The sequence below is a fragment of the Sodiomyces alcalophilus genome (genome assembly GCF_042370955.1).
Source record: "Sodiomyces alcalophilus JCM 7366 unplaced genomic scaffold ACRALscaffold_7, whole genome shotgun sequence".
Taxonomy (NCBI): domain Eukaryota; kingdom Fungi; phylum Ascomycota; class Sordariomycetes; order Glomerellales; family Plectosphaerellaceae; genus Sodiomyces; species Sodiomyces alcalophilus.
The window spans coordinates 2,277,557-2,303,506 of record NW_027263538.1 but is presented as its reverse complement, the minus strand read 5'-3'; the positions used below and the strand labels follow the sequence as shown (position 1 = coordinate 2,303,506).

At 56.0% G+C, this 25,950-nt stretch overlaps 11 protein-coding genes and 1 non-coding gene across 12 annotated transcripts; 7 read left to right on the top strand and 5 right to left on the bottom strand.

The window, feature by feature from the left end:
* The first annotated feature begins 362 nt into the window (after positions 1-362).
* On the top strand, positions 363-1,482 carry ACRALDRAFT_2054850 (uncharacterized protein). Its single transcript, XM_071021722.1, has one exon. It carries the CDS (start codon positions 417-419, stop codon positions 1,251-1,253), a length of 837 nt encoding a protein of 278 aa, XP_070872690.1. The 5' UTR covers positions 363-416; the 3' UTR covers positions 1,254-1,482.
* Positions 1,483-1,728: 246 nt separating this feature from the next.
* ACRALDRAFT_t253 lies at positions 1,729-1,809 on the top strand. The gene has a single exon. It is a non-coding gene; the product is annotated as a tRNA-Ser (tRNA).
* Positions 1,810-2,840: 1,031 nt separating this feature from the next.
* ACRALDRAFT_2044019 (uncharacterized protein) lies at positions 2,841-3,227 on the top strand (the record flags this gene model as incomplete). The annotated part of the gene is made up of 2 exons (XM_071021396.1): positions 2,841-3,025; positions 3,116-3,227. 2 exons carry the CDS (start codon positions 2,841-2,843, stop codon positions 3,225-3,227), a joined length of 297 nt encoding a protein of 98 aa, XP_070872689.1.
* Positions 3,228-3,272: 45 nt separating this feature from the next.
* Positions 3,273-4,379, bottom strand: ACRALDRAFT_212295 (uncharacterized protein; the record flags this gene model as incomplete). The annotated part of the gene is made up of 9 exons (XM_071023853.1): positions 3,273-3,378; positions 3,416-3,487; positions 3,527-3,646; positions 3,714-3,784; positions 3,818-3,941; positions 3,984-4,019; positions 4,117-4,155; positions 4,195-4,236; positions 4,321-4,379. The coding sequence occupies 9 exons, from the start codon at positions 4,377-4,379 to the stop codon at positions 3,273-3,275; spliced, it is 669 nt and encodes a 222-aa protein (XP_070872688.1).
* A 704-nt stretch (positions 4,380-5,083) lies between these two features.
* ACRALDRAFT_2080230 (uncharacterized protein) lies at positions 5,084-8,194 on the top strand (the record flags this gene model as incomplete). Its single annotated transcript, XM_071022379.1, has 4 exons — positions 5,084-5,398; positions 5,462-7,201; positions 7,750-7,836; positions 8,033-8,194. Coding segments are annotated over 4 exons (2,304 nt in total), but the record flags the coding sequence as incomplete, so codon positions are not given.
* Positions 8,195-9,010: 816 nt separating this feature from the next.
* On the bottom strand, positions 9,011-10,034 carry ACRALDRAFT_1035788 (uncharacterized protein; the record flags this gene model as incomplete). The annotated part of the gene is made up of 4 exons (XM_071015007.1): positions 9,011-9,437; positions 9,535-9,689; positions 9,758-9,810; positions 9,884-10,034. 4 exons carry the CDS (start codon positions 10,032-10,034, stop codon positions 9,011-9,013), a joined length of 786 nt encoding a protein of 261 aa, XP_070872686.1.
* A 2,058-nt stretch (positions 10,035-12,092) lies between these two features.
* Positions 12,093-13,303, top strand: ACRALDRAFT_1036258 (uncharacterized protein; the record flags this gene model as incomplete). Its single annotated transcript, XM_071015017.1, has 3 exons — positions 12,093-12,282; positions 12,369-12,640; positions 12,710-13,303. The coding sequence occupies 3 exons, from the start codon at positions 12,093-12,095 to the stop codon at positions 13,301-13,303; spliced, it is 1,056 nt and encodes a 351-aa protein (XP_070872685.1).
* Positions 13,304-14,651: 1,348 nt separating this feature from the next.
* On the bottom strand, positions 14,652-16,390 carry ACRALDRAFT_1065121 (uncharacterized protein). The gene is made up of 2 exons (XM_071017100.1): positions 16,032-16,390; positions 14,652-15,917 (listed from the first exon to the last, which is right to left on the bottom strand). The coding sequence occupies exons 1-2, from the start codon at positions 16,254-16,256 to the stop codon at positions 14,892-14,894; spliced, it is 1,251 nt and encodes a 416-aa protein (XP_070872684.1). The 5' UTR covers positions 16,257-16,390; the 3' UTR covers positions 14,652-14,891.
* An 893-nt stretch (positions 16,391-17,283) lies between these two features.
* Positions 17,284-18,810, top strand: ACRALDRAFT_1065122 (uncharacterized protein). The gene is made up of 3 exons (XM_071017101.1): positions 17,284-17,614; positions 17,761-17,978; positions 18,042-18,810. Exons 1-3 carry the CDS (start codon positions 17,525-17,527, stop codon positions 18,097-18,099), a joined length of 366 nt encoding a protein of 121 aa, XP_070872683.1. The 5' UTR covers positions 17,284-17,524; the 3' UTR covers positions 18,100-18,810.
* On the bottom strand, positions 18,698-20,775 carry ACRALDRAFT_1082841 (uncharacterized protein). Its single transcript, XM_071019362.1, has 3 exons — positions 20,613-20,775; positions 19,684-20,536; positions 18,698-19,626 (listed from the first exon to the last, which is right to left on the bottom strand). Exons 1-3 carry the CDS (start codon positions 20,622-20,624, stop codon positions 19,238-19,240), a joined length of 1,254 nt encoding a protein of 417 aa, XP_070872682.1. The 5' UTR covers positions 20,625-20,775; the 3' UTR covers positions 18,698-19,237.
* Positions 20,776-21,686: 911 nt separating this feature from the next.
* Positions 21,687-24,207, top strand: ACRALDRAFT_1082842 (uncharacterized protein; the record flags this gene model as incomplete). Its single annotated transcript, XM_071019363.1, has 3 exons — positions 21,687-22,728; positions 22,793-23,142; positions 23,182-24,207. The coding sequence occupies exons 1-3, from the start codon at positions 21,870-21,872 to the stop codon at positions 24,205-24,207; spliced, it is 2,235 nt and encodes a 744-aa protein (XP_070872681.1). The 5' UTR covers positions 21,687-21,869.
* Positions 24,208-24,494: 287 nt separating this feature from the next.
* Positions 24,495-25,925, bottom strand: ACRALDRAFT_1082843 (uncharacterized protein). The gene is made up of 2 exons (XM_071019364.1): positions 25,604-25,925; positions 24,495-25,535 (listed from the first exon to the last, which is right to left on the bottom strand). Exons 1-2 carry the CDS (start codon positions 25,798-25,800, stop codon positions 24,848-24,850), a joined length of 885 nt encoding a protein of 294 aa, XP_070872680.1. The 5' UTR covers positions 25,801-25,925; the 3' UTR covers positions 24,495-24,847.
* Between the last annotated feature and the right edge of the window lie 25 nt (positions 25,926-25,950).

The following is a 25,950-nucleotide window of genomic DNA, read 5'->3' as shown; positions in this document are numbered from 1 at the left end:
CGTCGTCAGCTTCACCAAATCACCCAACGGATGGCGTCGTAGACGAGGCAGGTCGGATAATCGCTATTCGGAAAAAAAGTCGATAATTTCCAAACGGGACAGCAGCCGTACGTACCGATGTGGTGAGCGTATCGCGGTGATGACTTGCTTGGTGGGTGGTGACGGGCGTGACTGCAAAAAGTTCGCGGGAGGTCTGATTGAGGCGGATCCGAATGGATGAGGATTATGGTAGGGTTTGCCCTACCCAGTGCGCAGGAAAGGGGCTGAAAGTCACGTGACGAATAGTTGACGAAAGATAAGATAAGGAGAGAACGATCTTTGGGTGGAGCTCACCACCGACAGCGTCTCCATGCACTTCCATCCACCAATCAAACTATATACGATTGGCCCATTGACGGTCAGTGGTCGCTGAGTAGATGCAGTCAAGTCCCAGGCCGCCAGGCTCGTCATCTTCGGACAGAGCTTGGGGCGGTCATGATGAATCCCACAATGACGCCTTGTCTCCGTTGATGAGGACGAGAAGCCGGCAACCGCGCGAGCCTCCACCGTCGCTCTTCCTCCACCCGTCTCCAGCTGCTTCACAAGTATCGATCCCGGGCATCGCGCCGGCCGGCGGTTCGTCAGGTGCCGTGCCGCCCTTACCGCCAGCCCCGACGGGTCGCGCGCGTAATGGTTCCCTCACCGCCGCGATGCCCTTTGGGTCCCGTCGCCCGGGCAGCCTGAGTACACACGAGGGCGCGCGGAGCGCCGATAGGACAGACGCCCTCTGGGCCGAGATGCAAGCGACGCTCGAGGTGGTGGAGCTGTCTGCATCGGGCGGCACGCACGTCTTCGGCCCCGAACACGACCGCAAACTGGCCGACCTCCGCACAGCACAGATCGAGCTCGCCCAGGCGTGGGCGCGCAGCGAGGCCGACGATGCCATCGGGCCGGGCGAGGCGACGACTACGCGGAAGGGTGGGAAGGGGACGGATGCGGCGAAGAGCACGGCGGGGACGGGGAGCGGACGGCCCGGGAGCAGTGGCACGACGGAGGGCCTTGACGCCAAGTTTGAGGAGGAAACCGAGGCGGATATCCTTCTTGCACGGCGGCGGCGGGAGGCAAACGATCGATACTTTCAACAAGTCAAACACGGGGTGCTGGATGTAGTTGCGCGGCTGGAGGAGGTGGCGGTTGCGATGCGGGCACTGGAACAGGAAACCAAGGATGTTTGGGGCGAGAGCGAAAGCTTCCCGGGAAGCACCAAGACGTAATACGACGCAAGGACGGCACGATTGTGGCATTGCATGGTGTTGGAGTGAATCGCGTGCTTTTGGCAAGCATTTTTGTGTCTGTATTTGACTACTTCGTACACTAATTACGGCGTTGAGGGGTTTGTCTGTTACTCGTGGCTTCTTCAAACAAGAGTCTTTCCAGCGCATGTCTGCTAGAATGGAGCCGATGCAACCAACAGGAAAGTGTGATTGAAGGGGGTGAAATGATAGGATCTACAACAGATGACCCGTCTCCCAAGGCCATGCAAACGGGTTTGATGGGTGTGCTGAAAGTGGTGGAGCTTGGCCTTTCAATCAACCAAAGATCACGATGGGGGGCGAAAACCACAGAACGACCGACCGTGGCGTCTCTGGCGGGCGAGCTGTTGCTGTGCTACGGATGCATCTGGAACTGCTGCCACTGCCCGTAGGACATGATCCCTCCGTTGCGATCTCTTGCTTCCATAATCAAACAGGCGGAGTGCCAGAGTGGTTAATGGGTATGACTAGAAATCATATGGCTTCGGCCTCGCAGGTTCGAATCCTGTCTCCGTCGGACTTATATTTTTGTTCAATCTCTCTTTTTTTCTTTTTTTCTTTTTTTCTTGGAGCTTGTGTCCCCTCTTTCAACTGAAACTCCCGTCCTTTTTCTCCTTTTCTACAGGTAACTAATTACCTACGGTTCTACACATTTTGCTTTGCTTTGCGTCGCCTGCATTTGGTTTGCACGTGCGAGACACTGTATAAACACTGTATTGCCTTGTCATGCACAGGAGGACTGCCGTTTTGGGCGTCCTGTCTGCCCTACACTAGTGTACTAAGTATACGAATTATATACTTCGCAGAGATCCCCTGACGAAAAGGAAGACAGCTACTGCTACCATTCTTCGTACTCCCAAACTATGCTCCCAGGCCATAGTCTCCTGGCTATCAGTCCCTTGACTGTCCGCACATGTAAGCACCAAAAAATCCACCCCGGTGCGGAGCCGGCGAACGGGTTAGCCTTGGACATATATGTCGGTGTACGAAGTTTGATAACGAGACAAGTTTGAGTGCCAAGGATGTACTTCAAAAATTGGACTCGCACGCGCAATGATGCAAGTCGTACAGTGTACCTTCACAAAAGCGGAAGGAGAGGCGGAGTGACACGACAGATCGTACACTGGACGTAACGCACTATCAATTTCCTAAGAGGGTGGAGAAGCTAGAGTGGTAGCGTCACCTAAAGGCGGCACTATGACTGGTTCCCTCCTGCCAACTTCCTAACAGGGCAGGTCAGATCTGATACAAAGTACCGCTCTGTCAGGCAACCATTTAATTGCCCCCAGCATCTCCGTCACCCACTCCACTCCCCACTCCACCTCTTCCTCCAACATCTCGTTCATCTACCGAAACCATATAAGCATCAACGAACGCCATCAACATCGACTCGCGCTCACCAGAACCATTAGATATTCGGACTTTCGATAGACCAGATTGCAGCAGCTACCACCTCCACAGCTATATCGGCATCTTGGTACCTCGACGTACATAGCCGAAACCGAAACGAGCCATCCCTAGCACGACACCCATCACGTCACAGTCACCATGAAGCCCTCCACGTTCCTCGTCGCGGCACTCAGCCTCGTCCCCGGTGCTCTTGCCGTCGACAAGATGAAGAACGTCATTGTCTGGGCGCAGGATGAGTCCATCACCGACAGCATGCTCGACAAGGCCAAAAACGCCATCATTGAAGCTGGTGGCAAAGTCACCCACGTCTACACCCTTATCCGGTGCGTCCCCCTCCCATTCTCTTTCTCCTCTCCCGCCATGCTTTCGACTGGGAATTGGAACTGGTAAGTGCTGACTCGGGGATGATTTAGGGGCTTCGATGCCGTCGCGCCTGTCAAGGCGCTGGAAGCCGTGCAGGCCTTCGATGCTGGAATCAAGATCGAGGAGGATCAAGTGGTTACTATCTACGAAGAGGACAACTGAAAATGACCGACTGTGCGAGTGGTATTTCCGGGTTACCGCCCTTGGTTAATATTCAATGAATGGAAAGCCGATTGACGGTTGAACGACTGTAATGCGCGATGCGAGGCTGAACTGGGCAACGGATGGGAGTTGAGGGCGGGAGACCGACACGCTCATTTTGAATCGGAGTCACTGGCGCCAGGCGTTACTTCAGCACTTGCGAATGGATATCATTGTACACTTCATCCTGTTCCGTCCATGCGGTCCGAGGGAGGTTGATGCTGGTGTCTTCAAATGACAACTCATTCTACAACTCCTACTTTCCGGCCGTTTTCGCCGATGCGCTGTTCCTCGGTGGAAAGTGAAGTAGGGACATTGGAAGTAGTGGCAGGAATAGAACCATCATGTATGCCAGTACGGATCCGGGATCATCGATGGGCCTGTCAATGTACGTTTTGTAGGCAGATTTATATACCCTGTCTGTACTCGTCGGGTAACGAACAATACGGTAGGGTTCTACCACGTCCTACACAAGGGGAAAAATGGAGTTCTGGGTTTCTTGACGGGAGGCCCAGCATCTAGAGACGGGCAGATTGAAATTGCAGGCACACGGGAGGATGTGCATCAGGTTCCCGGCTCGTGTTTCTGATGGCTTTCCTCTGCCTGTAGGTTGGTGGGTCATCAAGGAGGCCAGAGCGCAGCGAGGTGACATCTGGTGACAGGAAGCCGGTACAACTAGGTATGTGATGAAACTCGTCCAGGATTTACGAATAGTACAGTCGTGTTATGAAGTTCTGGTAACAGGTCCCAAGTCTGCAGCATGGCCAAGGAAACCTCTTTACTCTAATAATCTCGCGCTGGTATGTGTTTGTAGATGTTCAGATTTCCCTAGACTTCGGGGATTTGGTACCTCATGAACTTTGTTCGAGATGGCAGAACACCGGCGCGTCTTATTTCTGAGGGTTGTGTATAGGGAATGTATAATTACTGAGGCCGTATCTTGACTTGGTCAACCGTAGCGACAATAAGACTCGAGTTGATGCCCTCAACAAATAAGCAAGGTAATACTTGGTTCGTATAGAATACATGTGATTTTTAGGTATTAATAATGGACATTGACGTTGAGACGAAGGTATCCTCCTTCGAAGGCTGTCGGTTTTCATCAGGGTACATTGTGGTTTGTAGCCTACAACGTACTCGGTACCTAGGTAGGTAGCCAATGATGTACACATTACCTTCTCATACAGCTTCACTCAGTGACATCAAGGTAAAAGTTACCTGACCCCAACGGTCATGCCCTTCATGCACGTGCTTACAACTGCAGGAACAAGGAACCCCTGGCCCTGGTTCGTCACGAGAACCCCAGTCAACCCCAGACGAACAGACGAACGGGTCGTGACAAAGGGCGCGACGATAAGATGTGAAGTACCTTCTTTGTACTTCGTACACGTACAATGTCCTCGAGCTTGGACCTTAAACAGTGAACAGCTTCTGAATACAACCTCTTGTCTTTGCCCAACGTTATTTCTTCCTTCTCTTCGTCCTTGTTCATGTCTTGCGACAGAACACCACTTCTGTCTCTGCCCTTTGTGGCGCGCCCTCGAGATCGCATTCAAATATCGGCCTGGATCCCACCATCCTTTTCCGATTTCCCATCACCACCACGAAAACTAAATCAATCAATCCTGACATCGCATACCAACATCGACACCAACATCACGAGCATGCTTGAGCTGTCCAACAGTCAAGTGTGTCTTTGATAAACCCGACGACAGTCAAAACAACTTCGAGAACAACTACCTACCCACTGGACCCCCCGACGCCGTGCTTGTCGACGCCTTTCCGCGGCGCTCTGACAGACGCAGCCCGCCATGTCATATAGCAAAGGGCAACAAGATGCCCTCCGCCTTTGGGCGAATACGTTCCCTCTATCACGCCCGGCTCGCGTCATTGAGGATTTTCACGATGGATTGCTGCTATCAGAGATGCTTGCTGACCTAGATCGCACGTACGACCCCACCGGCATCGATCCCGATCCCCCACGGCCGCTCGTCAAGAAGAGGAACCTCCAACATGTATACAAAGGCGTGGTCAAGCTGATCCACCGGGAATGCCCTGGCCTCAAACGCCAGGCAAGAATCTCCAACTTCCGCGCCACCGCCTCTAACCCTGATGCCGATGGCATTTGCAAGGTATGCCATCTTCCCAACTGTACCAGCCTCGAACGACACACCCTGACCTATGCCTCCCTTCAGATCCTCTCCCTACTCTTCGCCGTGGCCATGCTTGGCAGTAACAATGAGCGATTTGTCACCCGTATCACCAAGGACATCACCGATAAGTCGGCCCTTTCCGTCCTGCAAAGAATTACCGTGGAAATGAAGGACGAGATAGACGATGCAGAAGCGAACCCCGACACCGACGCCGACGCCGGTGACGATATCGACCCGCTGGCCCGGGACCCCGACCTGGCACTGGAGGAGGAGAACGCCTCCCTCGTGTCCCAGCTCGACAGGAAGATGAAGCTCCTCGCCGACATGGAAACACGCTTAGCCCACCTACAGGAGAGCTACGACAGCCTAAAGGAGGAAGCCGAACGGCAAGCGAGGGAACTGGAGGATTTCCACAACGCCCAAAGTGGGGCCGCCTCCCAGGTCATCCAGGCGCTCGAGACCAAGATTCGCGAGCAGGACGAACTCATCGCCAGCCACGAGGCCCAGGCCGAGGAGCTCCGCATTGCCAGTGAGCGGCTTGCGGGTGAGATCTCGGGTCTCTCCAGCAAGGCGAACAAGGCCGACGACCTAGAGGATGAAGTCAAGGTGCTGCGGTATCGCAATGACGAGCTCAGCCGAAAGGCCAACATGGTCGAACGGTACAGGCAGAAGCTCGAGGCCCAGGGCGACTTGCAAAAGGAGATCGACAACCTCATGTACGAGAAGGAGCAGATGCAGCGCGACCTTCTCGACTACGAAAAAATCTTGAAACGAAATGAGGCTCTGGAGGACACGAACAACAAGTACGCCTCCAAGCTCCAGGACTACGAGACGCAGTTCATCGAGATGGACACCACCCGAAAGCGCGAGTACTCCGAGATGCTCCAGCTCCGGGAGCTCATCCGAACCCTCGAAGCGCAGCGCAAGTCGGACGAGGACTTTATCGGCGAGTTGCAGGACCAGATCAACAACGGAGTGGTCCACTCCATCGGCGACAAGTCCTCCGAGTTTACCAACCCCGGGTTCAACCTCGAACAAGAGCTGGAGAACGCCAAGGACGTCGCCCCGAACCTCAGCCTCGAGATCTCGCGCCTCAAGGCCGAGAATCAGATGCTGCGCAGCACCGCGGGCTCGGGACCCGAGGTCGCCCGCATACGACACGAACTCGACGACGAGCGTGTCCAGCACAAGAGATTACAGGAGAAGTATCGCAACGTATACGAGAAGCGGAACGTGGCCGACGCCCAGGTGTCGGCGCTGATGCAAGACCTGCCGCAGGAAAGGTTAGTCCAATGGGTCGAGCGATTGTACCCCAGCGGCCACGGCAAGTTGAAAGTGCTCACGCAGGAATACTTTAGCACCAAGGTCTTCAACGAACTCAAGGCGCAGCTCAAGAAGGCCGAGGAGGAGCTCAAGGCCGAGCGCGAGCTGGCGCGGGACCTGCGCACCAAGATTGTCGACAGGGACCGCGAGATCCTGGCGGCGCGGACCGACCTCTCGGCCATGGAGAAGGACGGCGCCGAGGCGCTCGAGGAGCTCAAGGCCACCGACAAGCTCATCTCGTCGTCGCTGCGGGAGGAGCTCGAAGCGCTCCGCCTCGAGTACAAGAACATGTCCAACGACGCCGACGAGGCCCAGAGGGCGCTGGTCAAGGCGCTGCTCGAGAAGGATAACCTCCGCAAGGAGGCCGAGATGGCCAGGGACCAGAGCGCGTCGCAGGACTCGCAAAAGGCCAACGAGAAGATCAAGCAGCTCCGTGCCCGGTTGCAAGAACGCAACGAGGTGAGTGTTCCTTCTTCTTCGTCATCTTCTTCTTCTTCGTCGCCATCCCGTCGTCGTCGCAGTTGGACGGCGAGAGCCGCGCGGTACACGCGGGAGCACATTCTCATCTCATTGCCGTCGCGTGGTCCCGAGACGGGCGACGAGGCCAGGCCCCCCATGTTCCTCGAAGACGCTGCGGCCGCGAGGAGCAAGCCCCCGGCTCCTCCTGCGGCTGTTCTGCAGGACAGCTATCCCCAGGCCCAGCCTCCTGCCCCTCTCATCCCCGTCGTCGTTGCTGGCGCTCCCTGCTCCACGAATCGCCCCTACCAGTCCGTTTCCTTGTTGCCGGCGGCGTCTCCTGCGCCGTCACCCCTGCGACCCCCGGTGTCTCGTGCGCCTCCGCCCCCTGCGCGGAGAAAACGCGAGTCGTGGCTTTCTAGTTGGGGCATTCGTCCTCGAAGTCGAGGGCGGTGAATTGGCCGTGTTTTTGTGATTTCGATTGGAGTTGATGGAACATGCTGTGTCGCATTTGTAATGGGACGACGGTGCTGACTTTGGTTTCTTACCAGCAACTGGAAAAGACAGAACGCGATAGACATGATCTATCGAAGAAGCTCAAAGCTTTGCAGGATGGCAGTGCAGCGCAGGCGCAAAAGGTGTGTATTCGAAATTCCCTTGCTAATATAATCATCTCCATACTCGCGTTCTTTTGACATTGGATTTTGCCATGGCAACAGCCTGTGATTCTCCTGATAAGCTCCCCGGCCCGTATTTTACCATTGAACTTGGTCCACCGGCATAGAAGACATGTATTATATGCCAGGTTGCTGATCCTGTAAACTCCACGTATAGGCACAGAGCGACCAAATCATCAAGAACCTGCAGAGGGAAAACGCCCTCATCACTACCGCCTGGTACGATCTCACCAGCCGGCTGCAGAGCAACCACGTCGTCCTACAAAGGCGCAACGACGTGCCTCGAAGCTGGCTGAACAAACAGAGACAAATGGTCAACGGTATGAATGTGTCGTCCGCTGTGTGGAGGGATTGAGCAGTTGCTGACGCGCGCCTTTGCTGATAGCCACACCACGGAAATAATATACGAATATCCAGTCCAATACTACCATTTGAAACGAAGAGCCGGACGTTTCAATCGCCGTGAAAGCATAGCGTCACGAGAGGAATGACGAGCAAGTCATTTTAATTTGCTTAGCCCGATATGTGTGAGGCGTCCTCGTTTTGGAGGTCGCAAGGCATACCCAAGTAGCATTGATATTGGCGTTTGATGGGATATATCTATTAGAAGAGATGTCTGTCCTATATGGAGATATACTCATTCTAGGACGGGCCTTCTCCAAGACCGTACCTAAGACTCGTTCCAGAGACCCTCAGCGTCTGTCGCATGTAGCTGGATAGACAGCACTGAATAGACCCCTGGAGCACCAGCAAGTAGACAACACAGCAAACATTCCGCTGACGTCCCATACAACCGCAAGTTAGATTGAGGTTGCCTGGGAAGGCAAGGCAGATATATACAGGGCGTAATAAAACATCTCTAATTGATACATTGATTCCGTCATCTCCAAATACATCAACGGCGGTTGACCCCAGTCGATTTGGTGAACCGGTTCAAGCTCGAGCGTGAGAGCTGCATACCAGGTTGCACACCTGCTTCCATTCTACATGGACTTTCCACCCTCTCCCATCTACTAACCTCTAGACACGACGACTGGGGTTAAAGTTAAAGGCGCTTGGCTCATGGCGCATCTAGACTGTTGGGGAGGCGGCCTTTGAGACAAGTCCGGGAAGCGTTGTCGGATAATTAATTTGTTTAGTTCCGGCCGCCCTTGCGCTGCTCGTGGAAGATGTTGAGGAGGTTCTTCCAGACCTGGCCGGGGGACTGGGATGCGTCGACGCCGTGCCAGATGCCCGACTTTTGATAGTAGTCGACGACGGGGGTGGTCTGGGCGTGGTAGGTGACGAGGCGCTTCTTGAGGGCCTCGGCGTTGTCGTCGCTGCGCTGGATGAGCGGCTCGCCCGTCACGTCGTCCTTCATGGGCTCCTTGGGGGGGTTGAAGGTGCTGTGGTACGAGCGGCCCGAGGCCGGGTGGACGAGGCGGCCGGTGATGCGGGCGACGAGGAGCGAGTCGTCAATCTTGAGCTCGACGGCGTGCTGGAGCTTCTGGTTGCGCTCCTGGAGCATCTTGTCGAGGCCCTCGGCCTGGGGGACTGTCCTTGGGAAGCCGTCGAGGATGAATCTGAGGGCCATGTTAGCGAGCTGTTACACGAGAGAAGAAAGAGGGCACGGAGAGGGGGAAAAAAGTAGGTAAAGAAGAAAAGAATAGTTGGCCGTACCCTCCCTTGCACTCCTGGTTGTTGTCCAGCTCCTCCTTGATCATGCCAATGACGATATCGTCACTGACGAGGCCGCCCTGGTCCATGATCTTCTTGGCCTCCCGGCCGAGCGGAGTCTTCTTTGCGACCTGCGACCGCAGCATGTCACCGGTGGCCTAGAGTTTGTCAGCGAAGGGGTTCAATGGGGTAAGTGTATCGAACTGAGGTTCCCCAATTGACATACCAGGTGACAGCAGGAGAAAAGCTCCTTGATCTTGGGTGCTTGTGTGCCCTTGCCTGCAAGTTGTTAGCCTCGGCGACTGTCGATAGAAACCCAGTAACAAGTCAATTGGAACAGAGCTGAACATACCAGCACCGGGAGGGCCAATGAGGATCATGCGGATTTCTTCGGCGGTCTTCCCTGATGTGCCAAAGGACCTTTGCTCCAGGTTCTTGATCCGCAGCTCGAGCGCCTCGAGCTTGCTGTTCAGCGCCCTGACTTCATCCTCGGCGATACCCATTTTGGCGAAGCTTCGGAGGGGTTAGAAATAGAGGAAGCAAAAGGTTGGCAAGCGTAGAGGGGGGGTTGAGGCAAAAGGGCGGTAGAGGGCGTCGAGTGGAGGATCGCAAAGTTGTCGACAGGAGGACGAAAGACGAAAAATAATTGCGAAAGACAGGTTTCGCTGGCGAGGCCGGAGCTTAGTACCTTGGCCTATGCGCGGGACGGAATAGAGTACGTACTTGGAAGGGATCGGGAGAAGGGCTGTGGGTCCAATCGTTTTCTGTGCCATGATTCGATTCAGGCACGGGACGGAGTACATGTACGTTGTACATAGGTACACGTAGTTGTAGATTACGAATACGGGTACCTCGAAATTATCCGTACAATTTCGCTTGTTCTTGATGTTCAATTGATGCTCAACGTACGGGCCAGTGTATTTCCGATGTCCGGAGCTGTCTCGGCGTACTGGAAGGTACATGTATCTCGCATGCTTCCCTCAGTCGTCAGAGCTATCGAGCTACAACGTACTTCGTACCTATTTCTGAGGAGGTACTTCTGCACCGAGGTTCGGCCCAGTTCAGCCCCACGGGATAAAGGAACGAGTCGAAAATGGTACCTAGTCTCTCCTTTTCGGCGGGAATTCCCACGGCAAATCCGGCTGAAACGGACGCTACGGGGGTACTTGAGGGAAGATCATGACTGCCGCCAGACCGGCCTTATTACGAATACTGGATCTTCTAGACGAATGCCTCAATATAAACCTCCCTTGAACGCGTTCATCACGATGCGTTACCAATCTTTAAACGACCCTAATAATACTAGATTAACAGCACAATGCCTAGGAAATAGCTTTATTCGCCTGAGATTGTACTTGCCCTACCATCTTCAACCAGGCCTGAATCGAATAGTCTGCCCTCTTCTAAGGCTACCTTGGCTGCCGCCTACGACCGTTCCGCATGCGATCCACTCCCAAAACTCCCGTCTGCCTTAGTCAGTTAATCGAGTACGAACCAATAAACGATGCGCTTGGAGACGGACGTGACCATCGTGGCTGTCGTGGTGGTGACCCAAAGATTTCCAAGACGGTTCTGGAAACACCTGGGAGGCGTACTATTAACCCTCTCACGAACGGTTGTCCCTCGGGACGCCAAAGGTGTGGCCAATATCTGTGGAGGGCCAATATATAACTGCCGCTGGCCTAGGAAGTCTCTGCGGGACCCGTTCGACACTCAAGACGACTTTCACAAGGAGCTCCAGGACGGCTCGAATTAGGCGTGCATTCTCAAGACATACCTGGCGACCTACGAGAGATGCTTGCTTTCTATACGCAGCGGTTTCCCGACCCTGTTCTTACCCATGGCGACCTCGGCAGCTTGAAGGGACGTATTCGTAGTATACACTCGCTCTATGGGATCCTCTTTGCCTAGCTTCTAGTGAGGAGAGCAGGTAATACGAAGTAGTCGAATGTAGTTTGATAGAGAAGGCGTCAACACAGCAGCATAGGTATATCGGCATCGAGAGACGGAAAGTCGGGCCCAGGGAGGGTTGAGAGGTCGTAGTTGGGCCAGATAGTCCAATCGAGGCCAGAAGTGCGAGGGGCCCGCGATAGATTATGGGACAGCGGATCACTGGCAAAGATGCTCAGGTAAAGTGAAGCATCAGCTCAAGACGCGAGAGACTGGAGACGTATGGGCGGATCCCGTGAAGCCTGGGTGTCGATTGAACGGTCTGCAGCATTTTGTCATTAGTCCAGATAGGGTCGTTCGAAAGAAAAGACGGGTGTTAGATTAAGGAGAATTGAGGAAGAATAAAGCACCAGGGTAGAGTCCCTGAAGAGGCTCAAAGACACAATAGTGGGGCGGCGTAGGCTCTCCAGGCATTCACGTGACGCGTATGGGCATCAGCAACTCGAAAGCTACGACAGCTACGACAGCTACGACATCATCTCCAAACGAACCCGCCGCCTTCCTATCAGCCGCCCCGTCCTCCGCCTTCTCATATCCCGCAAAACAACTCTCATTTCCGTGAAAACTGCAGAGCATACTATACTTGACAACTCACGGGAGAGACTCTCACGATGCCTGCCACTACAGCAGAAACCCTATCTCTCGTCACCACCCGCAACGTCTCCGTCGCCCCCCTCGTCCTCCTATCTGTCGTCGACCACTACAACCGCACGGTCTTCAAGGGATCTAAGCGCCGGGTCGTGGGTGTGCTACTCGGTCAGAACGATGGAACGAATGTGCGCGTATCCAACAGCTTTGCAGGTTCGTACATGGTCGAGAATCCGTCGGCTCGAGCTCTGTCGGTTCCAGCGGCCATCGCGGAAAGTACTGACAATGAATTTCGTCAGTCCCGTTCGAGGAGGATGAGAAGGACCCATCCGTGTGGTTTCTCGACCACAACTACGTCGAAAATATGAACGACATGTTCAAAAAGGTCAATGCGAAGGAGAAGCTGATCGGCTGGTACCACTCCGGACCCAAGCTACGGGCGTCGGATCTCGAAATCAACGATCTTTTCAAGCGCTACACCCCCAACCCGCTACTCGTCATTATCGACGTCCAGCCCAAGGAGGCCGGTGTGCCGACCGACGCTTACTTTGCCGTGGACGAAATTAAGGATGTGAGTGTGGTCACCCACAACGGACACTGGAAAATCTACTCGGCTAATGATTGCTTTCTTCTCTTACAGGATGGAACGGCCACATCGAGGACCTTTGTACACACCCCTTCCATCATCGAAGCAGAGGAGGCGGAAGAAATCGGCGTGGAGCACCTGCTCCGCGACATCCGCGACGTCGCCGTCGGTACCCTGTCCACCAGGATAACGAACCAGCTCCAGTCGCTCCAGGGTCTCCACCTCCGCCTGCGCGACATTGGCGCGTACCTCCAGCGCGTGCTGGACGGGGAACTCCCCATCAACCACGCCATCCTCGGCAACCTGCAGGACGTCTTCAACCTGCTGCCCAACCTCACAACACTCAAGGGAAGCGGCGACAGCTCCAAGCCCGCCGGCAGCGAGCTTGCCCATGCCATGAGCGTCAAGACCAACGACCAGCTCATGACCATCTACCTCAGCAGCCTGATCCGGGCCATTACCGCCTACCACGACCTCATCGAGAACAAGATCCAGAACCGGCAGCAGCAGGAAGAGAAGGAGGCGAAGAAGGAGGAGCTTGCCAACGGCAGCAAGGACGAGAAGAAGGATGGTGCGGCCAATGCGGCCAATGGCGACGGCAAGGAAAGTTCAGACAAGGACAAGGAAGCCAGTGAGAAGAAGAAATAGACTTGGGGTAGAGAAAAGAACAAAAGGCAAACACGTGGCGCAGTCAGGGAGCATGGCTGCGATTATTATTTCCGCAAAGAGGCGGATACACCCCTGTTCTCACGGTATCATCATCCGGGAGGAAGACATGGTTCGCTCGGCCGAGATGATGATTGTATGGGCGGCAAGCCTCCCTGTTCTACATCGGCCAGGCGTGTCCTGTACAACTGAATAGCATTGTTTTTAACAAACACATGAAAAAGTCCGCAGCGTCAAGTGCGCTAGTTGCTGTGCCGTCTTGAATCAGTGAAGAGAGGGTTCATGTAGTAGTAAAACGATCCGAAACTCCAAATGGGGTCGCCCATTACCGTATACGAGCTGGGAACAAGTCGATCAGCCAAGCATTCACCTTGCCGTGATGCCTTCACGGCGTCCGCCCTCACGTAGTCGCGACCAACCCCACCATCTCCTCCCTGCCAGCCCGCTTCTCCACGACATACCTCCCCATCACATCGCCGCCCCGCTCCGCGAGAAGGCAGGCAAGCAGGTGCTTGCAGCACGGGACGTCGCCTGCGTCCCCCCCGTCGAGTCGGTCCAAGGTCATCCCACCAAACGACCACTTCCCGGCAGCAGCCCCCGCAGCGGGCGCCAGGTCTCCTGTCCCCGCGACATCACACCACGCAGCACCCGCCGGTAAGATCTCGTCCGCAACGGGGGCGGAGGCGGGGAAGGCGTCAAAGGCGAAGCTGGCGCAGGAGCAGTTCCAGGCGTCGAGACGGACGAGGTACGGGGTCGCCGCGGCGGGAGGGGGGCGACGGTGCGCGGTTCGTCTGGGGTGGTGGACCGAGGCTGCGGAGCGGACTAGGTAGAACGCCGCTTTTGGTGCTTCGAGCGAGGAGGAGGCCGGGTCGGATGGTCTTGTGTCGGATGCGGACGTCTTTCCGTCGTCTTTAAGGCTTGGGCCCGTAGTGGGCTCCTCGGAGATGACTCGGGTTACGAGGGAGTGGTCGAGGAGGTCCAGGGCGGGGAGGAGGAGGCTTGGGAAGAGGACGTGGAGGGTTGTGAGGAGGGCCCTGTGGGAAGTAGGGAAGAGTGGCGAGGCGTCCTGGTTGTCGTGATGGTCCGGGTCTTGGGATATGGGAGCGGCTCCGATGGAGTTGATGAGGGATGTGAGGATCGTCCTGGGAGCAGGGAGCGTGGTCATGGTGAGACTAAGCAGAGCCGTAGATATTACGCCTCCCATCCAATTAAAAGCGTGTACCGTACATCGTCCATCTCGTCCGTGTCTGGTCATGTGTGTGCAAGAGTCACAAGTGGCATGAACCGCTAGGACTTGAAAGTCACGCCGTGGTCGGTGTCATTGTACAGTGTAGATAGGATACAGGGTAACGGTGCGGTAGGGAAGTAGGTACACACGCATCACATCACGTACAGTACCTACTGATTTGTATTGACGCCGTACCAGCAACAGTACTTAGTACCTGACAATCTCTATCGTAGACAGGTTTTAGATAGATCACCTTCACTTGATCGACCGTCTTCACTCCAGGTAGGTGGTTTGTTATATTCTAATAATCGTACACAGGTGCGGATGCACACTACCACCCACTCACACCCAGTCCTTGGGTGCCCTCAACACCTCTACAAGTTTCTCCTCCCGGCTGTTGGGCTCCGGCTCGTGCATATACTTCCAAGTAGCCGTGAGCGGCAGGCTCATCAAGATACTCTCGACCCTGGATCCCGGGGTGTTGAGGCCAAAGGCGGTACCCCGGTCATGGACCAGGTTAAACTCGACGTACTTGCCGCGGCGGATCTGCTGCCACTCCTTCTCGGCCTCGGTGAAGGGCATGTCCTTCCGCCTCTCGATGATGGGCATGTAGGACGGGAGGAAGGCGCGGAGGCCGTCCTGGATAAAGGCGAAGGAGCTCTCCCTGTCGCTCTCGGTGTAGTCGAGGTCGTCGAAGAAGATGCCGCCGACGCCGCGGCACTCGCCGCGGTGCTTGTTGTAAAAGTACTCGTCGCACCACTTCTTGAAGCGCGGGTAGTACGACTTGTCGTGGGCGTCGCACACGTCCTTGATGGTCTGGTGGAAGTGCACCGCGTCCTCCTCGAACAGGTACGACGGCGTCAGGTCGCAGCCGCCGCCGAACCACCAGGCGTGCGGCGTGCCGTCCGGGTGCGACGTCTCGAAGTAGCGGTAGTTGAGGTGCACGGTCGGCGCCATGGGGTTCTTGGGGTGCAGCACCATGCTCAGCCCCGTGGCGAAGAAGGGGAGCGAGTTGATGTTGTCGTCGAGGTGCAGCGACCGGTGGTTGGCGCGCATCTTGGCGATGGCCGGCTTGGGGAGGCTGCCGTAGACCACGCTGACGCCGACGCCGGCTTTCTCAAAGACGTTGCCGTCCTGCAGGACGCAGGTGATGCCGCCGCCGCCCTCCTTCCGTTGCCATTCGTCTTGGCGGAACTTGCCGCCGTCGAGCTTCTCGAGCGCCTGGACGATTTCCTGCTGCTGCTCCTTGATGAATTTTTCCATGCGCAGGCGCATCGGGCCCTCGACGGTCACTCCGACTTGCTCCTTGGTCAAGACATCGCGCTCGGCGAGCGTTGGGGTATCGCAGTACACGGGATCTGGGATGGCCTGCTCAGCACGGTTTCGTCAACAGTAGTCCAAGAGAGGGGCATGGTAGTGGTAGTGGCTGGGCAGTGGCAGAGGAAGTGGTGGAATGGCAATGCAATATTCGACTCAAAGTACCATTTTGTAGATCAACGTCCCGGCAAGACCAAGAGTGACGGCGGTAATCAAGGCGTAATTGGGGCTGTAAGAGGTCTTTTGGGCGTTCAATTCGGGCGTCGCAGAACTAAACCTAGCTCCCAAGGGACGATTCGTAGGTAGTCGTGGTCGGTGGTGAGAACGGGCGACCCGGGGCTGGGCAGAAAGCTGAGCAAGCAGCCTCTGCCCGGATCTCCTGGATGCCATTGGAAAGGAATATAAATACGGCGAATACAAAAACCAAAAAAAGAGTGTTGAGGAATCGAAAGGTGGACAAGTCACTCGATCAGATGATCGCCTGCCCACACAAAAATCATGAGGCCACTTTTTGATGGTGTTGTTGTACGGAGTAAGAAATACAAGACCGGTCTCGACTAAGTGGCGCCAAATCAGAAGCTTGGGGTCCCTGTCGGCCGGGGTGCAGCCGACGGGCGGGATGGACGGAGACCGCTGCAAACTATCGAGAGACAGAGGTACAGAATACAACGTACCTGGTTCTCAAATGCGATGACGTGACTGCGACAGCCCCTCCGAGGGGCAGCAGCGGGCACACACAAACACTCACTCGCACACAACTCTAATACTTGCCAAGTACAGGTACAGTATAGGTACATATATTACACGCGTGCTCCATTGATCACAACGAGATTGTTAGGGGAAAAGTTCGATTACAATCATATTGATTTCCAGTTCAATACTCGCACGGTCCACATCAGATGAAATACGGAATAATACAACGAAAGTATAAGGCCATTGTACCGACCGCATGGAGAGGTGAGCTTATGCAGAGGTAAGAGACTGGGCTAAGAAAGTCCTGGTGATCTCGCCTGATGCGTAACAAATACCACCAGCCAGTACATACACCTCGCCGAATGACCCTTGATCGCCAACTGCTGGTCATTTGACCGCCTTGACCGATATATCCCCGCATAATACCCTTGTACACAGTGTGCATCTCCCAGTATCATACCCAGGTACAAAGTACATACTCCGCATCCAGATCAAGACCTTCGTGTCATACGCATGTACATTAATTACGCTGTAGCTTGAGATGGCCGTGCCATTCCAATCCCAAGGATGACTTTTGATAGGTGGATCAGAAAGACAGAGTCACCAAGCCCACGCGCTGGCTGCCTGGGGCGGCGTGGAGTTCGGCCACCGCCTCTTGTGTTGATAAGGTACTTCGTACATATATTACAGTGTACGTACTTCCCCACCCACCCAACCAGGCGGCAACCTTACCAAGGCCTCCTACTTCCTACAAGCATCTCCCTAAGCTTCCCTTAACCTTCAACACTTCCCCTCAACTCTCACTCCTACACGATTTCTTCCCATCGCCTAGCGTCACCACGTCGCCGCAAACACCATTCTTGACCTCGAACCGAGCAGCCCGCTGATCACCCTCCACTCTACCTTTGCATCGATCTACCATCGATAAGCTACGCTTCCCGTCGAGCCAAGCCAACACCGCCATTATGCGATCCAAGTTCAAGGACGAGCATCCCTTTGAGAAGCGCAAGGCCGAGGCCGAGCGCATCCGCCAGAAGTACTCGGACCGCATTCCTGTATGTCACGGATGGTTTTCGTCGTCTCTTTTCTTTCTGTAGCTGGCGTTCACCGACTTGACGTCAGCCGTCCCGTTTCGTCCCGTTCTTCCACCTCCACCCCGAGACATGGAATGTCCTGGCTAACTGGACCCTTCTTTCCCTAGGTCATCTGCGAGAAGGTGGAAAAGAGCGACATTGCAACCATCGACAAGAAGAAGTACCTGGTCCCCGCCGACTTGACCGTCGGCCAGTTCGTCTACGTGATTCGTAAGCGCATCAAGCTTTCCCCGGAAAAGGCAATCTTCATCTTTGTCGATGAGGTCCTACCGCCGACGGCTGCCCTCATGAGCAGTATTTACGAGGAGCACAAGGACGAGGATGGGTAAGTCGTACTGGGGTCGTCTCGTCGTACTATTTGCATCAGACTGACTCTGTATGTTCCTAGTTTCCTCTACATTACTTATTCGGGAGAAAACACGTTTGGCAACTTTGAGGTGGCCTAAAGCTTCGACATGAAGCCACGCCCCCTCGTCTCTCGGACTGTGCTCGGCGTTCTGGGTTGCACTTGATTTATCGCTTAGAAATGGGTTATGGGTTTCTGTTCTCGGCTGAGGGATCATGTTATGTTGGGCGGAGAGATGTAGGGACTGGCCATGGTGGGTTTTCTCGGTTTCTCTATGCACGGCCATGAGAGCCGTGGCAGCGGTGGACTCGGTTTTCGAGGGCCGGCCGACCTAGCTATTTATCTCTCTTAACACGCTCTCTATCACTCGTTGGTCCGTGTTTGTTCTGTCCCGGCGTCTTGAGGGTTGGCGATGCGGAAGTTGTGTAAGTTGGCTTGACATGGCAGAAACATGTTGCATACCGGCTGCCTCTAGATGAATGGTTTTCGCTCCGGACCCTGGCTTTGCTACGGCCATGAAGACGGGCAACGGTGGGATGCCTTTCATCGTCCGTGACAGCTCACCATGGCGGCCTTTTGCTTTCTTTTTCTCTTTCACCTCACATAGGATATTGTCACTGCTTGCCTTCTGGGCTATTCTATGTCGGTGCCTACGTTTTGTTGTCTTTTTGTCAGGAGACATTGGAAGCAATCGAGTTCAACAGCTCAATAATACGCGAACGCACGTCTTTCTCTTACTTTCTCGTGTTCCATTCACGTATCTCTGTGCCTGACCACCGACATAGGGCCTACTTGCGCATGCATATCTACCCCTGAGCAGTCGATGATCCACATGGGCGCAAGTGTCCATGTACGAAGTACGCTACCTTCAGGCATGGCGGTGTAATACGAACTCTGTATCGCCCACTGAAAGCCACAACCACTCGGCGGTTTTTCCTCGCACACGTGCTGGGGGTATTTCGACAGCGCGGGGGGATGTTCAAGTCATCCAGTCCTAAGCTGTAACATTGACAGCGCCAGTCGGCCAGGACAAACGCCGCATTATGTAGAGAGACGAGAGTCGAGTGCCCATCTTCATCCAACTCGAGACAAGTATCTGGCCCTAGCCGAGAGACATCGGCGACATGGTGGAATTTCTATGCAGCAGTGACATATATAACACCACTAGGTGTCATAAAAGTACCGCAATTCTTGCTTGCCTGTCCCTAATTGTCCCGTACTCGCGTCGTCAAACATGGTCATGGTGGACTCGCGCCCATGTTCTTCTCGAAATCATCCCACCGACCCTTGCGCATGGGATCTGATGCTCTCAGCTTAGCCAGCAAGCTAGCCAACTCGCCCTTCTCCTCGGCGGTCGTGTCTCGGTTCTCGAGCCGCGCGACGGCCAAGATGTGATCGAGAAGCGCTTCGTAGGCGAGCTTGATATCCTCGTCGTAATCCTCGAGGAGGTCCCTGATGTACTCCATCTCGCGACGCAGTATGGAGACCTTCTCGGCGGACGACAGGTTCGGGGCGATGGTCAGGCGGGTCGGTGGGGAGGTGATGTTGGAGACGAGGAACTGGTGGTAGTACCAGCACGACTGGTCTTCGGGGCCGACATCTAGCGCGCGGCGGATGAGGCTGAATTCTGTTTTGTTGGTTTAGCATTTGTTGGCCATGGAACGGGCTCGTGGGTTAAACGTACCGTCATCCAAAAACGACCGCCGATCGGCGTCCCCCGCACGCCGCTCGGCCAGCAGCTCGGGAATGAGACGGCCGCGGTAATGCCAGGCGGAAAAGTTGGACAGGCCGCTGGTGATCTTCTTCTGGGTGTAGGCAAACTCGGCCTCGGCCATGGTGGCGCCGGCCAGTGCGCGGCTCTCGAGGTTGGAGACGAGGTGGCGGCGGTAGCCCCAGGCGTGGAAGTTGCGCGGGTCCTTGTTGAGCATGAGGCCGACGAGGCCGAGCTCCTCCTCCCAGATGCGGCGGGCGACGGGGACGGGGAGGAGGTTGATGGCCTGCTGGAGGAGCCAGAGGCGGTAGTTCCAGATCCAGTAGCATTTGGGGTTGGCGCGGATGAGGGGGAAGGTAAACTCGAGTTCGGAGCGGAGGACCTCGTTATGGTCAGCGACAGGCTGCTGCTCCTCCTCCTTCTGTCCGTCCTCAACTCTCGTATCACTCGGCCCACTGGGCGGCGGAGGTTGGGACGGGGGTTCTGGCCGGGTCGTGGCCGAGGGTGAGGACGATGATGCGGCGGATGAGGGTGATGGTGTGGTAGGAGCTGAGGTCGCGGGCGGCGCCGACGGCGGGGGTCTTGAGAATGAGCCACAGGTTAGGCAGCGCCTGCGGACGTTCCATGCCGTGTAGTGTTCGGGGTTCCGGGAGAGAACTTGGGCGGTCAGGGAGAGGACGGACGGGTCGGCGAACGCGGGGGATGGGTAGGGGGATGCATTGAGGGCGAGGAGACGGGCGTCGAGGTCGCGGTATACGGCGATTTTTTGCTTGTCGGCTTCGCGCTGGGCTGGCGTGCGGATGCGGGTGGTTCGAGCCACGCCGTGCTAAGGAAGCGGCGGTAAGAGACTGGATGAAGAGGAGGGACTGGGAAGGGAAGGGAAGCAGGGAGTGAATGCTCACGCTACTGGCCATCGTAACCTGGCGAACAAGAAGAAACGGGGAGAGTGAGGGTGGTTGAACGCAATACCACCGGGTGAGAGTCCAGGTATGTACTTGAGAACTTGGCTTGCGCAGATAGAAGAGGATTTGGAGGGGTGACTTTAAGGAATTGCCTCTGATGAAGATATCGCGGGTATGATGCGAAACGCGGACGAGTGACCTCGAAGCAAGCAGGTACGTACCGTACTGGCGTGTCGATTGGGAATTCGACCCCGCTATGGCCTGAGTTGGCCCAAGCTCCGACTCCCCACGTACGAAGTACAAAGTACCTCTAGGCCTACGAACTTGGAAGTCATCACCATCATCGGGTCCTCAACACCAAGACGAATTGGACATTTTGTGCGTAAACCGCCGTCAATCATCAAGAGATACTCGATTCGTTGGAATCACTCGTTTTACTTGCATCTCGCCGTCTTTCAAGGCCAAGTGACAATCCTTCTTGCCCATCTCATCGCATCACAGACACTCTTCGGTGATGGCAGCCGTTCGTCTCGTGGCCGCCTCGAGGATTACCCTCGAATGAACCACCGGATACGAGATGTTTGCTTTATCCATTCCAGTATCCCATGGCTAACTCGGTTCCTAGAGTGCTTTCGACGAGGAAAGCCGTCTCTTGATGTGTCGTCCTTTCGTCTCCCTTGTCCAGATGGAGCAGTCTCTGGACCTCACTCCCTACCAAGGTGAAAATAATAGGAACCTTCCTGGATTATTCAGTGCATCTAGCATGTGACTTCACTATCCGGAAAGTGTTATTACCTGACCAGCACGGTACAAGTCGATCAAGAGCAAGTCCGGTCAACCTAGACGAGAGCAGCTCCTTCTACTGCCGACCTGGCTGTCCCATAGTCTCTCTTCCGCCATCTCCTCTGCCTTCTCTCTCCCTTCTCTTCTACAATGTCTTTTTTAGGTTGGCTATATTCATCCATCATCCATCCCGTCATCTCTGCTCTCTGCCCGCTGCACTTTCGACTGCTTCATGTTAGCTCCATAGGCCAACTGTCTTGGATGGCTCGTATCGCCGTCACTATTTCTTTGCATGGCGGCTTGACCAGACATTCTTTCACTGTAGCATCGGAATGACGCAGATCCCGGAAGCCTCGCTCTCATACTTATCGGATTGCAGTTGAGTACCGTTCAAACCGTTGCATCCAAACCCGCGTCCCACCCCAAGAGCTTTAAATTCGATATCCAGTCCGGCGTCTGGCATCTAGCCGCAACATGCCTCCGAAACGCCGCGGCCGCCTCTTTTCGAGATTGTTTCGTCCGTCCGAGAGTCCCCCCGACAGTTCCGGCGACTCTGGATACGACTCACCCGGCCAACTGTCTCCTGATAAATCCGACTTCCAATCTGGCCAGCGAACCACCGCAAGCTCCCCGGTTTTTCACTGTGGCCATGATACTCTCGCCCGCTCTCCTACTCCTTCGTCCAACGACGGGGACTCGGATTCTGGCAAACGCTCTCGATCTCCGGTCGCTCGGAATCTCCTGGACGCCGCTCTCGGCTCGAAATCGAACCCCGGCCCTCCGCGACCTCGGCCCTCCAACTCGCTAGCGCTGCCGGACCGCTTCATCCCCAACCGAGATTTCCCTAGCCCGTCGTCCACTCCGTCGTCCACTCCGTCGTCCACTCCGCCGTCAGTCAGGCATCGCACCGCGGGGCCCTTCTTTTACATGACGCCATTTGAGAGACTCCTGCGACATAGCGGGGCCGCCCCTGACCCCTTTGTTTTCCGCTCGTTGGCCGCTGTCCCGGGATCTCACCACGACCATCCCATTGCCCTGCAGGGCCACGACTGCCGACCTCTCGTCGACAATGGGACCGGTGGTTACTTTCAGACGGGCACCAACGTCCCGGGTTTTTCCTGTCAGTTCCCCAGCCACAATCAGAAGATGTTCGAGCGGATCGATAAATATGAGAGACGCCTCGCCGCGGCGCTCGAAATCGATCCGGCCGCCAGGACCTTGGACTTTGCCCACCAACAGCACACCAAGACGAACTGGCGGAAGACGCTGGCCCAGTACAAGACGAGATGGAACGGTACCGAATGGGTGAACCCTAGTTCTGATAAGCCTACCCGTATGACTGTCGCCCCGGCCTGATTCGTATCGCCCACTGCATTACTGACGCTCCGAACACTCAGCTCCGCGGCAAAGACGACGCGCCCTTCCCTCGAACCCGTTCAAAGTCATCAACGCTCCGTACATTCGGGACGACTTTTACTCATCCATCATGGCGTACTCGGCTGCCTCCCACACGCTATACGTCGCACTTTTCAACAAGGTGTATACCTGGGTCGAGGCCGACGAACCCCTTGTTAAACTGGCCTACACCGCATCTACGGGTACGTGCGCCATGTCGGTTTCCGTTTCTTCGGACGAAGGCCGGAAATCCATCTTGGCAGTCGGGTGTTCGAACGGTCAGGTCATCCTCATATCCCCTGGAGATGGTATTCATCGCTTCGAAGTCCATGTCCCCGCTCCCGTCCATTGCGTCAGCTAGCGACCGACGCCGACGCTGCGGCCATCCAAGAATCCGTCCGACCCCCCGCGGCAGGTCTTGACGGAGGACTTGCTCGTCGGCACGAGCTACGGGATCATCTACTACTACGTGGTCGAATGGCCCGACGCCTGGGAAGTCGAGCGCGACAACTGGTCGGGTGCCGTCACCATGGTGTCCAGAATTGTCATCCATACCGACAAGATCTGCGCGCTTGTCTGGTCGCCCGATGGCCAGCTCTTCGCCTCTGGCGCTAATGACAACATGTGCTGCCTGTTCGAAGCAAGCGATGTACTGTCCGAAACGACGCCGCGGGACAAGGGCGACCGCTCGTCCTCGTCGACGGTGCGGCGTCATCGACGGCGCCCTACTACCCAGGACGAGAGCTCCGAGGAGGCGTCGCAAGGGACGGCTCAAAGTGATGACGATGGGGCCGGTGGCGAGGGATCCAAAGACAAAGGGTCCGAGGATGGAGGTCTCGAATATGGTTACAGCCGGGCGAAGCCGACAACGAAGCTCTTTCTGCTCGGCTCGGAGAAACACTGCTGGGTCCACGGGGCGGCCGTCAAGGCCATCGCCTTTTGTCCCTGGCAGGACGGGCTGGTCGCCACGGGTGGCGGCGTCCTGGACCGAAGCATCCACTTCTTCCATACCCGCACCGGCGCGGCCCTGGCCACCATCACCGTGGGCGCGCAGGTCACGGGGCTGGTCTGGTCCCGTACCCGGCGCGAAATCGCCGCCACGTTCGGTTACCCCTGCCCGGAGCCCCATTCCTACCGCATCGCCGTCTTCAGCTGGCCCGAGTGCAGGCTGGTCGGGGCCATCTCGCGTGAAAGTGGCGACCGGTTCCTGACAGCGATACACTTCCCCAGCAGGCAGGGCGGGGGGTCGCGGACGGACTCCGTCGTCGCGGCTTCGTCGTCGGGCACGATTGACTTTTACGATTTGTGGAAGGGGGCGGGCGGGCGAAGAGCGGTGGGGGGCCAGGGGTGCTTGGGTGGGAGCGATATTCTGGAGAGCATGGAGGGGATTGAGAAGGAGGGAGACATTATTCGATAGATGTATGGTTTCGATGGGAGACCCAGTGTCTTGACAGCGGTGTTTTGCACTTTGTTTTCGTATTTGAAGGGCCTACATGGTAGGCTGCAAGCGCGGTTTGTCTCGGTGGTTTATGACTAGAACGAATATAGTATAGAATGATACCCTTACTTCGTACACGCATTGGCATCAGCCGCTTGTGCTGCGTAATGATGTCGAGTAATAGAGGTACTTAGAATGGACCAGAATACATCTCGTTTGGCCCATTTTCGCGATGGGGGTTCACAACACCATGAACCCCCCAGAATGTCTTTCATGGAAATCTTGGCCGGTCATATATGACTCGCTGGAACTCGAAGGCGTATATAATGAAACGTACTGTCATATTGCCGCCCATTTCCCATTGTAACGCCCATCTAGGGCGAACAAACCGAGTAAATTCAAGCGATATCCTGTGCAGAGAGCAACTCCCAACAACCAACATACCCAGTTGTATATCTATACATCCTTGGAATAGCAAAACCCAACGCCGTAGAGAAGCTAGAGTGCACGCGTTGGTGCGAGTGTATCCCTGAAAAATAAGAACCCATGGACGAGTTTCGACATGTCCCCGAACTCCCTTCCCTCCTTTGCAACAAGTCCCCCAACTCTGTCCCCCACCTCACTTCAAAATGGCTATGAGGAGGACGAGCACGATAATGAGGACGATAATGGCGACCATCTGCTTGCTCTCGGAGGAAGCGCGGGCAAAGCGGCCCAGAGAGCGGCGCGCACGGTCCAGCCGGCCCTGGTGGCGGTCGGTGGCGGCCTCAACGTCGTCGAGCATGGCGACGTGGGCGTCGAGCTCGTCGCCGATCTGCATGGACAGCTCGCGCTGGCGGCCGATGCTCTCGCCGAGGCGGTCGAGGTGGTCGTCCTGGTCCTGGAGGACGCGGGCGTGGTAGGCGTGGACCTGCTGGTTGTCCATGAGCTCTGCGGCGTCGCGGTAGCCCTCGCCCTCGCCCTCGCCGGAGGGGTCGTCGCGGTAGGGCCCGAAGAGGGCCGCGCGGCTGGGGTCGTCGGGGGGGAGAGGCGGGGAGGTGGAGTCTGGGTCGGGGAGCGGCGAGTCGGAGAAGCGGACGACTTTTGTGGTGGAGGGTGTTGGGGTTCGGGTGGAGGAGGGGGAGCGGAGGTTGGCTTTGCGCGGTTGCGGGTGGGTGGATTGCGCGTGGGCAAAGTCGGCGGCGAGGGAGGCGTTGTTGGGATGGCGGAGGGTTTCGGCGGAGGAGGTGTCGCCGTGGAATCGGGAGGAGAGGTCGGCGAATTGTTTCTGGAGGGAGGGGAGGGCATCGGTGATGACTTCGACGGCGCTGGGGGGATGAGTTAGTGGCTAACGGAGGAAAAGGGAGGGATGGAAAAAGGGCGGTTCAAGTCGGACCTCTCGTCGCCGGCTTCGGTTAACCTCTTTTGCTCTCCCTGCAGTGTTTCGAGTCCGTCGCGGAATTGGTCGAGGGAACGGTTGATGTGGCCATCTTGCGTGTTGTCTTGGAGGTTGAGTGACCGGGCGCGTTCGCGTTCGAGGAGGGAGAGCTTGATGTGGTCGGCGAGGAGGAAGAGCTGGTTTGTTTTGGACATGGTGACGGGGACGGTTAAAGAACGGGGAACGGAAGAAAAGACCGTGAGAGAAACGAAAGAGAAAGACGAAGAGAGGCGCAAACTTTTGGTATGTACAGACTATGGCGCCGGAGTGAATGCGTTAGGTAGAACAGGAAGAGTGATGTCGTC

What these genes read in the sequence shown, in the direction of transcription:
- ACRALDRAFT_2054850 (XM_071021722.1), top strand. Translation starts at nt 417, where the DNA reads ATGCAGTCAAGTCCCAGGCCGCCAGGCTCGTCATCTTCGGACAGAGCT.
- ACRALDRAFT_1065121 (XM_071017100.1), bottom strand. Translation starts at nt 16,256, where the DNA reads ATGGCATCCAGGAGATCCGGGCAGAGGCTGCTTGCTCAGCTTTCTGCC. An exon ending in GGACGTTGATCTACAAAATG is followed by an intron (nt 15,918 to 16,031) that starts GTACTTTGAGTC and finishes CGTGCTGAGCAG; the next exon opens with GCCATCCCAGATCCCGTGTA.
- ACRALDRAFT_1065122 (XM_071017101.1), top strand. Translation starts at nt 17,525, where the DNA reads ATGCGATCCAAGTTCAAGGACGAGCATCCCTTTGAGAAGCGCAAGGCC. An exon ending in AGTACTCGGACCGCATTCCT is followed by an intron (nt 17,615 to 17,760) that starts GTATGTCACGGA and finishes TTCTTTCCCTAG; the next exon opens with GTCATCTGCGAGAAGGTGGA. An exon ending in GAGCACAAGGACGAGGATGG is followed by an intron (nt 17,979 to 18,041) that starts GTAAGTCGTACT and finishes GTATGTTCCTAG; the next exon opens with TTTCCTCTACATTACTTATT.
- ACRALDRAFT_1082843 (XM_071019364.1), bottom strand. Translation starts at nt 25,800, where the DNA reads ATGTCCAAAACAAACCAGCTCTTCCTCCTCGCCGACCACATCAAGCTC. An exon ending in ACCGAAGCCGGCGACGAGAG is followed by an intron (nt 25,536 to 25,603) that starts GTCCGACTTGAA and finishes TCATCCCCCCAG; the next exon opens with CGCCGTCGAAGTCATCACCG.
- ACRALDRAFT_1082841 (XM_071019362.1), bottom strand. An exon ending in GCGGTCGTTTTTGGATGACG is followed by an intron (nt 19,627 to 19,683) that starts GTACGTTTAACC and finishes CCAACAAAACAG; the next exon opens with AATTCAGCCTCATCCGCCGC.